This window comes from Cotesia glomerata, linkage group LG3 (assembly GCF_020080835.1).
Source record: "Cotesia glomerata isolate CgM1 linkage group LG3, MPM_Cglom_v2.3, whole genome shotgun sequence".
NCBI lineage: Eukaryota > Metazoa > Arthropoda > Insecta > Hymenoptera > Braconidae > Cotesia > Cotesia glomerata.
In genome coordinates this window covers 11131421-11142583 of record NC_058160.1, presented here as the reverse complement: position 1 = coordinate 11142583, position 11163 = coordinate 11131421, and the positions used below count along the sequence as shown (strand labels likewise).

Below are 11163 nucleotides of genomic sequence, written 5' to 3'. Positions count from 1 at the left end.
AAGGGACAGCTGGAACCGCGGAAAAATTCGCGCGGATTATTTTCTCCAAAAATAAGTAATATAAAGATAAAAATTACGAAAAAAGGTTTATGAACGAGTCTGTTAAAACGGAAACTCTTTTGTCATTCAAGACTCTGTCATAATATGCCCGACGAACGTGAACAAAGAGAAATAACGAGTAATGTCGGCGGCTTTTGATTAAAATGTTAAATGTATGTGTAGTTTTGTTAAAAAATAAGAAAGAAAGAAAGAAAGATAATTATTATTCCACGAATTCACACCGATCGATATTTTCTGATGATTGACCTACAATTTTTAATGATAATACCAATTATTGTCATGACAATTATTTCTGTAGCTATATTCATTATTAAATTTTATAGTATAAAAAAAATTTTTTTATTCATAACTATTTTTCGCTGCATTATTCGAATTTATTCAATATAGTATAAAGTAAAATATTCATTCCAATAAATTTTTCTATTCAACACAATGCTTGCTCTTACAGCAACTAGAAAAATTACTTTCCACTGACAGAATTCACGCGAAAATTTATTAAATTATTCAGCACTGAAAAAGTTTTAATAAAACCTCAGAACTTGAATCTTGTGAATTATTTTTTGTGTTACAATAAAAACAAATCGATCAACAAGTTTCTGATAAAAAAAGATTTATAAATATAATTTATTCTATTATGTTATTAACTTAGAGTCATGTTAAAAATATAAAAATCCACCCAAGAGTGAAAGATAAAAAAAAATTAAATTTTTCTATTTTTTAGTGAAAATAAATGAAGCTAATTATTTAATTGTATAATTATCAAAATTGCCAATGAATAAATAGAAAATTTTTTTAGCGTTAAGCGTCAATTTAAAAAAAATAAATTTTAATATTTATAAAAAAAAAACAAAGAAGTTAAGATCAAAAGTAAATAATTACTACAAAGAATAGAATAATGTGTAATCTGTTAGTGGTAAGTAATTTCGATATAGATAGTTTAAACCAGGATAGGATAGATATTCAATTTAAGAGAAACTCGATACGAGTCACGAAAGGTAGATTACATTCGCCCGGTGGCGTTTACTGACTATTTAAATAGAATTTTACCCCCTAGTTTACATTCATCCTTCAATTAAAGTGTTGATTAAAACTCTGCGAAGCTAGATCTCTTAGCCAGGCACCTAGATCTTGTTCCTTCCTCGGTGTGCCTTCTTACACGTACAAATAATAATATAAAGCTTGACGAGATCTTATCTCATTAAAACCTAGCTTACACAATATTATATTATGTGCACGCCTTTTGCAACGGGGAAGTTATTATGCGACACAGATTGCCGCATTAATACCATCAGCATCGTTTATTAAATTTCATTATTTACTTTTTTAAATTACCCATCCTGAAGGCTAACTTCCGCTCCTCAGTAATTAACACGCAGTGTTTCAATTTTTAAAATTTTAATAGATATTTAAAGAAACTCACCGAAAGAGCAGAAAACCGAGGCCAGTAACCGCTGCCCGACGAACATCGTCGTTAACATCCGAGACCTAGAACGATTAAAGATTTATTATTGTTTGACTTTATTTTCTATTACACTCTACTGAGTATCAGAGAGGAGAGAAAATAAAAACTATTTAAGGGTAAATATTTAACGTACAGCTACGTGAAGAAGTTTACGGATCGCCTGATTGTTGCCAGTTCCACAGTAAGCCATCGCCAGAGTGTACATTCCACTTCGCCGGAGAATTGGATCCTTGTCAGCGCAAAGTGACGTTACAAGGGGATCCGCTTCTTCTAGCCGACCATACATTGTAAAGGCAATACCTACTGCCAGTCCACGGAGGATTTTTTCGTGCTGAGTTTCTTGAGCGTACTAAAAAAAAAAAAAAAAAAAAAAAAAATTCATTAATTTTTAGTACAAGATTTAAAAAAAAAAATTTTAGTCAAAAATAATGTTAAAAAAATATTAGTTTTAAAAGCTTTAAATAAATAAAATATCTTTTATTAATTTTACCATCGTTTTTATAAAAAAAAAATATTTATATTCATAAATATCAACTTAAAAGAGAAAAAAATAAATAAGAGAACTTTATTAGAATTTTTAAAAACCAATTATCAGACAATTAACCATTGTAATGCAGACAATAAACGTGAAAGAATAAAATGAAAAGCATGAAATACGGTAATAATCGTTTGTACTCAGGTTACTTTTTTTACAGCCAACAACTGCAAAAGCTATCGGTACAACAGAGGCAATTTGTACCTCATTTATTCTTACATACTCTTAATAACTCCAGGACATTGTGATTAAATAGCTTGATTCAAAGTTTTACTGGCTCTTTTCTTCATCTATTGATTGAATTTAATTATGCAAATTTGAAATGAAAAATGTAACTCGAGAGTTGATATTAAATGATTAATATTCAACAAGGTATTTGAGATTTTATATCAACTTAATAAAAATTTGTATTTGCGTTGTGAAATGCCTGATTTATACTTGATGTTATATTAATTAGATTTCTGTGAAGGATTAATATTAATAACTTACAGCAACCATGTCTTCGATAGCTTGAGTGGATTTAGACCCAAGCATAACCATTCCCATTGAGATACCTGCGGCTTCTCCGGTTACTGCGTCGTCCTGGTATAAATTAAACTTCAATTGTTCGTAAACGTCCTGTCTGTGTGACCCCATTGCTGCTAGACCTAATCCTAAACATCCTCCGTGACGAACCATCTGAAATATTATTATTATTTTAGTAAATATTAAACAAGAGATTAATTATAAATATAGAATTGATATATCAAATTAAATTAAAATATCAAAGATCAATAAACAAAAATTTTATCCAAACTTCGTCATTGTAGTCTGTCAACAAGTATATATTCATCAATCATTGTTATTTTAATTCAACAAAAATAATTATAATTAATTCTTTTTTTAATTATCACAATATTGATATATCATTGAATATATGATTAAAGTTATTTAATTACAACACGGAAAAAAGTAAACTGTAAAATTCACTCAGATTTCGGTCAATTTTTATAGTTTCAAACAGTACAGCAGACATCGGGGTGGCACAAATGTAAATATTACAAAACTTAATGTAGTAAGTGTAAAAGGCACAATTTATAATTTAATATCGAAAATGTGATTAGTAGCTGTCACTATAGTAAATAACGACTCTCTCATCTTAAAAAATTACATTTTCAAACAGTAAAAATTGCCGTTTCAATATTTAGTTTATACTATGAGGAGAAGAGGAAGATCTCACACTCGGAGAATTTAAAATTTGAAACAGTAAAAATTTTACTCTTAAAATATATATTTTACCAGTCCAAGCAAATCAATAATTATAGTTTGATTTTTAGCGTTGCTTTTAAAATTTACCATTTTACTTTGTAAATATTGACGTTGCTTGTATAGAAATTTATTAACTGTAGTTTATATTTTTTACATATCATGCAATCATTTTTTAGGTACGAAATGACAAATATCAAAGTCACAATTCTTAATTATTATACTTTAACATTTTCGACATTCACATAGCGAGTATTACTGTTTGAAATAGCATTTTCTTCCATGTAAAGAATAAGTTGTAGCATTTAAATGATAAATATTCTAAAGTGATTGTTAAAATCACGATTTTACTGTTTGAAATGGTAATTTTTTCCAGTTGATCATTAGTTCATTACTTATTATAAATCGACTACTATTTATTACAGTTTACTTTTTTCCGTAAAGACTAGATTAATTAAAAAAAGTTATAGTATTGATTAAAGTACCTGTCGCAATTTAATAATTAAAAAAAAATGATTACCTCATTCTGAGCATCTTTCAGCTGTCCCAGCAAATAATCAGTAATAGTAGCTCCATGATTCGCATGAATAAGTCCCAGCGCATAGAGACCACCACCCTCAGAGTATCCAGCTCCAGCTCCTTGGTCTCTAGGTAAGTAGGATTGCATCAGAGCAAGAGCTTCTTGTTCATGCCCACGATGAATCACTCCAAGAGAAGCGGTAGCAGTGAGCTTAGCCCAGTTTGTAGCTCTGGCCAGCCAGTCAAGGTTGTCCCTTAAGAACTGGTCGCTGGTGGTTCCGGAGTGCATGAAAGCGTTGGCAATAACCGTAGCAGTGTGACAGATAGAGACTCTGATCGCATCCTTGGTGTTCTTGAGAATCAGCATATCCGTGTGGTTGCTTCTTATCAAAAACTGCAAGTGCAAGTCGATGGAAACCTCTCCTCCAAGAATGCTGGACAGCGCATCAACGCGCTCTTGCTGCTCGCGCTCTTCTTTGGTCAGACTCTCGACACTTCTCTCAGTCTTTTCTTCAACGGGAGTTTCTTCTACTGGAGCGGCAGTGGTTTCCGAGGTAGAAGCCTCAGAATTTGCAGCAGGTGTCTCCGCAGCTTTGGCAGGCTTCACGATGGGCTTCACCATCAAGGCACTGGGAATAGGTGCGGTGGCTCTCAGCGCTTGCAGAACTCGTCCTAAAAATTGCTGAGTCGCTGACTCGTAGAGGTCGAAGGCAATCTGGTAGGCCATCAGCACGCACTCCTGCGTTCCTCTGCTTAGTCTGTCCAAAAGCTCAGCGACTGCCAGAGGGTCGTCCAGGAATATCAAGCACTGGCACATGTTGACATAGTCTGGCGTCCCTAAATTACGATAGAGGTTCACCAGGCAACGCAGAACTGTATTGCGGAATCCACGATTCTGAATCAGGCTCATCGCCACCTGGAACGCGTAGGAAAGCATCCCCTGGACGTCGTCGGACTGCATTATTGCGGCCTCGAAGATGTCCATGCGACGGGTCTCCAAAGCCAGACCCAAGGCTTGCCTGAATTGACCGTCGTCTAAGCACCGCTGGAACATTCGGTTAACGATTCCTTCCAATCGAGGATCAATGGCCTTCGCACCAGCTGGCAGCTTTCCTTCAGCCTCCAGTTGACGCTGCTGAGTGTAGAAGTCTATGCATTTCGCAATAGTAGTGTCAACGTACTCATTCCGTGCGTTTACGTCGAACAGCTCTCCAGCTCCCAGAGCGTACGTCAGCGAATCTTCGAAGCTTCCTAGGTGGTAGTACACTTTGCTGGCCACCAACGCTGCCAGCTCGTGCTGATTGAATGTCTTATCCTCATGGAGAATTTCACTGTAATTGTTTTTTTAATCTTTATTATTTAATGATAATGAAATTAAGAAACATGTAATAATTTTTAAAATCATTATAGTAGTTTAATTATTATAAAAAAGTTTACTGAAAAATTTCACATGTAGAAAATGAATGATATTAAATTTAGCTGTCACTTGACAATTTTTTAATTTTCTTTAACAAGCGAATTTGCTCCAAAAAATTATTTTTAAAAAATTGCATTTTTAATTTTTTAAAATTTCATCATGTCAATTTTTTTTTTTCAATTTTTTTTGTCATAATTTATTTTTTATAAAAATTTTAAAAATGATCAAATTTCTGCTAATTTAATTTTCATAGAAAATGAAAATAAAATTTTCAATGCAAACATTTAAAAATAGTTTTTTAATCACAATTGATTTGTTCTAAATGTCAAAAATTGTCAGATGTCAAATAATAGATTTAAACTTTTTTTTTCTTTCAACAAATAAGTTATTGTTGAGACAATGTCACTTACATTTTTTCGATGGCTTCAGATATTTCAGGCCAGAACTCATCAACAATCATGTCTAGCTTTTTCAGAGCAAAGACTTTTAACTCCGGCATTGGCTCCTCTAATAAGGAGATTATTCCAGCTAAAAAAATTCATTTGTTAATATTTTTTGGAGTGTGTATAAATGAAATAATAGAATTTTCAAAAATTTTTATGAAAATTGTTTGATAATTATTTTTTTAAATCAAGAAAGTACAATGTGTTTTTTTTTTTTAAATCGTTTATCATTTCTATTTTGTAAATTTTATTTCGGTAATATTAATACATTGCAGATGAGGTTATGGCGGCCATGACATGCAATTCATGGTTCAATATAACAAAAACATTTAAATTTTCTTGAAAAATAATAAATTTACCTGCTGAAGTGATATTCATCTTCATAGTTTAACTTTTTATTAATTGATCAGATATTAATTATCAATAAATGCGATAAAAAACAATTGTTATCTTAGAAAATTGACAATTCACAAGTCACTAGCAGTTGCAGGAGACTAGTTTAGAGCAAGTGGAGCTACCGTCAGTGTATAAACTTGTGTGTGGCACTGTTAGTACTATATTAATTACAAGATGGCAGTAGTATAGTCGCGCGGTTTTAAAAATGTAAAAAAAAATATAAATCAGTAAGATGAAAGAAATGGGATCCGAGTGGTGATGGTTTTTATCTTTTTTACTCTGATTTGAATATTCTGTGAATTTGAGATTGAAAATCACCGGAAAACAGCAGTGGTGGATCCTTGTCACTGTACAGTTAAAAAATTTGTTACAAAGGTGGGTCCGCAAAAAACAAAAAGTCCCAGAGGCACGACCTGTGAGGGTCTAACCTCAAAAAGTCATAGCAGACACGTGGCTGGGGGCCCGATCCCTCAGAGTAAGGTCAACATCAGTAAGATTTCTGAGGATGTGATTAGAAAGTTTGTTGAAGAACAAAGACAGGGTAGAAAAGAAATTAAATTCACGGAGTATTTACTACACAACAGTAAAAGAAGTAGAAAAGAGGATAAGGCAATCGGAGTCACACTGAAAAAAACAAAAAAAAATAATAAAAAGGTCATAGCGCGGATGGGAGGTCGAGAGAAAACCCCTCTGGCAAAGCAAGATGATCTACTTCAGGACGACACCAGTAGCACCTCGGAAATTGAAATGACTGAGGATGGTTTCCCCGAAGCTGGTCCTCAGAGATATGAAGAGGACTACAGAGGTCCCTTTTTCACGCTGATATGCCCGGTAGAAGGATCAAATACCCTCAATTTAAGTAAATTGAGCATCGCGAGGATTCTTTTCAAAGCTAAGATCAAATTTGCTGATATTGTGGTAAGCAAAAAGGACACAATGAATGTGTTGTTCGAGACAAGAGAAGAGGCAAACCAATGTTTACAATATGATCTGAAATCGGAAGGATTGAAGGTGTTCATACCCAAAGCGGTGCTCTCTCGTAAAGGAGTAATTCATGGGATCCCTGATGACATATCCGTCGAGGAAATAAAGGAAATGCTTCTGGGAGAGAACACTTTAACAAATATCGGCTCTGTCTATCGGCTGAAAAAGAGGAATAGAGCAGATAAATCAGGTCTTCAACTACCGCGAGGTGACAAACCTGAATGGATCGATTCAGGAGCTTTATGCATAGAATTCTTGGGACAGTCTCTGCCTGATCGGGTGAAAATCATGGGTGTGTCACTTAGAGTATCTCCATATATGCCAATAGTTAAAATCTGCTATAAATGCGGGGGTCTTAACCACATTAGTACCAAGTGTACAAAAGAAGAAAGGTGTCTCAAATGTGGTGGCGATCACCCAAAGCAGAAGGATCATCCCTGTGAACTGGCAAGCAAGTGCTTAAATTGTGGGGGAGACCACTCAGTATTTGCCAAGGACTGCCAGAAGAAGCGGAAGGCTGAAATGATAAATAAGGTCATGGCAAAGGACAACATCTCATACTATGAAGCTAAGAAATCAATGGAAACTCCAAGCAATCGGGTGATAAAGACAAACAAGAGTATTGAAACGTCACAAAAGGAGTTTCCTCCACTACGAAAAAGACTTGGAGAAGTACTGGTCGATACAGAGCCAGTAATGAGCAATCAATTACAGTCAGAATGGACAGAGATCGGTCGGAAGAATAAAAAACCAAAGAGAGGGCATCCAGATGAGGAAATAAATCAGGTTCCTGGGTCAATTTCCAGCATAGAAGACAGTAACAGAAGAGAGAGTAATGTACCAGATACGGTTGTTAATTGCCTCATTGATTTGGTAAAAGTACTAACAAATGTTCCAAATGTCAACTTGCTGCTATCAAGAATTAGGCACGTGATAAAGCTTCACTGTGATTTTCATCATGGATAGGAGCAGAAAAGTATCCAGTTTAAGAATCATACAATGGAATGCACGTAGTATTAAGAATAAATTACCTGAATTAGAGTTTAACTCGGCTAATGTAGATATTTTCATTGTTTCAGAAACTTGGCTTAAGCCTAAAGATGTACTGTACTTGAAAGGTTTTGACGTGGTCAGGAAGGATCGAAGGGACCAGAATGGAGGTGGTGTAGCGATACTGATTCGTAGTTCTCTGAGATATAGAATAGTTCATGATTTATATTACTGTCAAAGTAAAATGGAGGTTTGCGCAATAGAAATAACCTTGTGTGATGACCCAATGACTATCGTCTCGTGTTACCGTCCTCCAAAAGGTAATGTCAGAGTAAGTGTTCAAGAATGGGAGGATTTCTTCAAGCAGTTTAAAGCAAGAAAAATAATTTCGGGTGATTTCAACGCACACCATGATCTATGGGGGGATGTGCAAATATGTGAAGTAGGTAGGAACATAGCTGCAAGTATTGAATCTAATGATCTGGTTTGTTTAAATAGTGGATCGTCCACTTTCCTCAGTTCAAGTTATGGTTCTAGCTCTTCCATAGATCTAACAATCTCTGATGAAAGCTTAGCACTACAGACTCACTGGAAGATCGGAGAAGATTCCTGGGGTAGTGATCATTCGCCTATTTTCATTGATTGGGGTGTACATGCACAAGGTGAGCGTGAGTCTATGATTTCTAAAAGGAGGAAACTATACAACAAAAAGACAGATTTCTATGAATTTCGCAAGACAATGACTCATCTGCTGTCTCAACAACCAGAACTGTGAGAGCCAATGGACATCAAGATCAAATATTCTACCTTCACAGCGATCATTGAAGATTGTCTTGACCAAGCAACTCCTAAAAGGTCAGGTAATAACCGCATGAATAGAGCTCCCGTAAAAATACGAGCAGCGCCTTGCCCATGGTGGAATGAAGAGCGTGAAGAGCTAATTCAACACCGAAAGAATTGCCTTAAAAAGTTTAAAGAAGAGTTTAGCTATGAAAATTTTCTTGTATACAAAAAAGCAGGGGCAGAAGTAAGTAGAGGATTGAAGAGAATCAAGAAGGAGAGCTTTCGTAATTTTTGCGAGGGTTTGAATAAGCATACTAATCCATCATATATCTGGAAAAAGATCAAAGCTTTTCGAAACAGATGGAACTATCAAGAAACCTCCAACGAATATAATGATGAAAAGTTTTTACAGTCGACGCTCTCTGTATTGGACCTCTCTGTATTTGACCACATTCTTCCTCTGTATTTGACGATTTTACACAGCTCTTATGGACAAGGACGAGTCAAATACAGAGAATGGTCCTGTACGGGCGAGTCAAATACAAAGAGCGTTGACTGTAAACGGGAAAAAAATGGTTGATGATCTCTGCCCACCCTGGGTGTCTACGAAAAAACCGAGTTTTGTGAACGCAGACGGCGATGCTTTCCTCGATTTACCCTTTGATGAGGAGGAGCTAGCTTTTGCAATTGAAAATTTAAATATTCGTTCCAGTCCAGGATTGGACGGAATAGATTACAAAATTATAACTATGCTTTCCCAAGAAGGTAAAAATTTGCTATTAAATATTTACAACGAAATTTACGCTTCTCAAGAATTCCCTGAAGATTGGAGGAGGTATTCAATTTTTTTTATTCCCAAAGAGGATAAAAATAAGCTAAGACCCATCTCTCTAGCTCCTTGTTTAAGCAAGGTTATGGAAAAGATGTTAAATAACAGATTAATGTGGTGGTTAGAACACCATAACAAACTTCCTAAATCACAGTATGGCTTCAGAAAGGGCAAGTCTTGTATGGATAATATTGGGATCCTTAGTACGACGATTTTGCGGTCATTTAAAGAAGACAAAGCTACATGTGCAGCTTTTCTGGACATTAAAGCGGCTTACTTGCTGACATTTTAATTGACAAGCTTAAAAATCTTGGTATACCAGAAAATCTAAATGCATTTATATATAATCTCGTTTCCAGAAGATCTTTATCATTTCAATTTGGAGAAATCGACGAAACTCGATGGTCATTTAGAGGTCTGCCGCAAGGAAGTGTTTTGAGTCCTCTATTATACACAATTGACGTGCAAGAACTAGAAAGATTAATTAAAGAAGATAATACCTGCGAATTGGCTCAATATGCCGATGATATCTGTGTACTCTCTACTGCCTCTCCTACATGTCTAGGCCTTAATAAACTGGAAATCGCGGTGAACAAAATTGGACATGCTCAGGAGCTTCAACTAAGAAACCAAGGAAAGATAATTGCAGGACGGAAGGTTTGGAAAATCATTATCAATGGTACGGAAATCCAGAATTCGGAGTGGGTTCGCTTCCTTGGAATGTACTTTCAGTCATCTCTGAGCTGGGACAAACACATCGAAGAAATTAGGAAGAAATGTTAAAGTCCCCTGAAAACAATCAGCTGCCTTAGACACACTTGGTGGAGTGCGAATCCGACGCTCTTAATAGGATTATACCGAGCACTGATCCGCTCATGGATTGAATACGGAGCCATGTTCTTCATCAAATTGACACAAGGACAGATCAATAAGATGGATAAAATTCAGTTTAGAGCATTGCGAGCCGCTTTAGGATATAGAGCGTCCACTCCCACTAATGTTATTTTAGCAGAAGCGAAGGAACCCCCGCTACACCTCCGATTCGGTTATATATGTAACAACTTTTTAACGAGGATGCTGACTACCAGCGATCATCCTCTCATCGACAAGTTGGAGAATATCATAGAGCTGGAGGATAATCCGACCAAAATTAATAGAGATGGAAAAATATTATTTGTAGACTGCTTCCGGGATCACCAAAAAATCCAACATTTGATCAGATCATCGTTAGCTCCGGGTTGTTATGACTACCAACTCAGTACTACATGGTATAGACCCTTGATATCCTTCGCGGAGGGAGAAGAAATTAAAAGATTAGATGCTAGTGATGCTTTTTTCAATGAAATATTTCAAGAGGTACTCAAGAGTTCAACATGCTTTTTCACAGACGGCTCTTGGTCTCCCAACTCCGTGTTTGGCAGTTTTGCCATCGTAGGAGGTAGTGACAATGTGGAGCTGGAGTTTCGAACTTCTAAAATAGCATCGATCTTTACATTGGAA

The 11163-nt window shown here is 35.5% G+C and overlaps 1 protein-coding gene across 1 annotated transcript; it reads right to left on the bottom strand.

The window, feature by feature from the left end:
* Positions 1 to 1480: 1480 nt before the first annotated feature.
* On the bottom strand, positions 1481 to 6227 carry LOC123261846 (26S proteasome non-ATPase regulatory subunit 1; the record flags this gene model as incomplete). The annotated part of the gene is given in 6 exon segments (XM_044723700.1): positions 1481 to 1545; positions 1656 to 1871; positions 2547 to 2735; positions 3823 to 5152; positions 5649 to 5766; positions 6041 to 6227. Coding segments are annotated over 6 exon segments (1943 nt in total), but the record flags the coding sequence as incomplete, so codon positions are not given.
* Positions 6228 to 11163: the final 4936 nt, after the last annotated feature.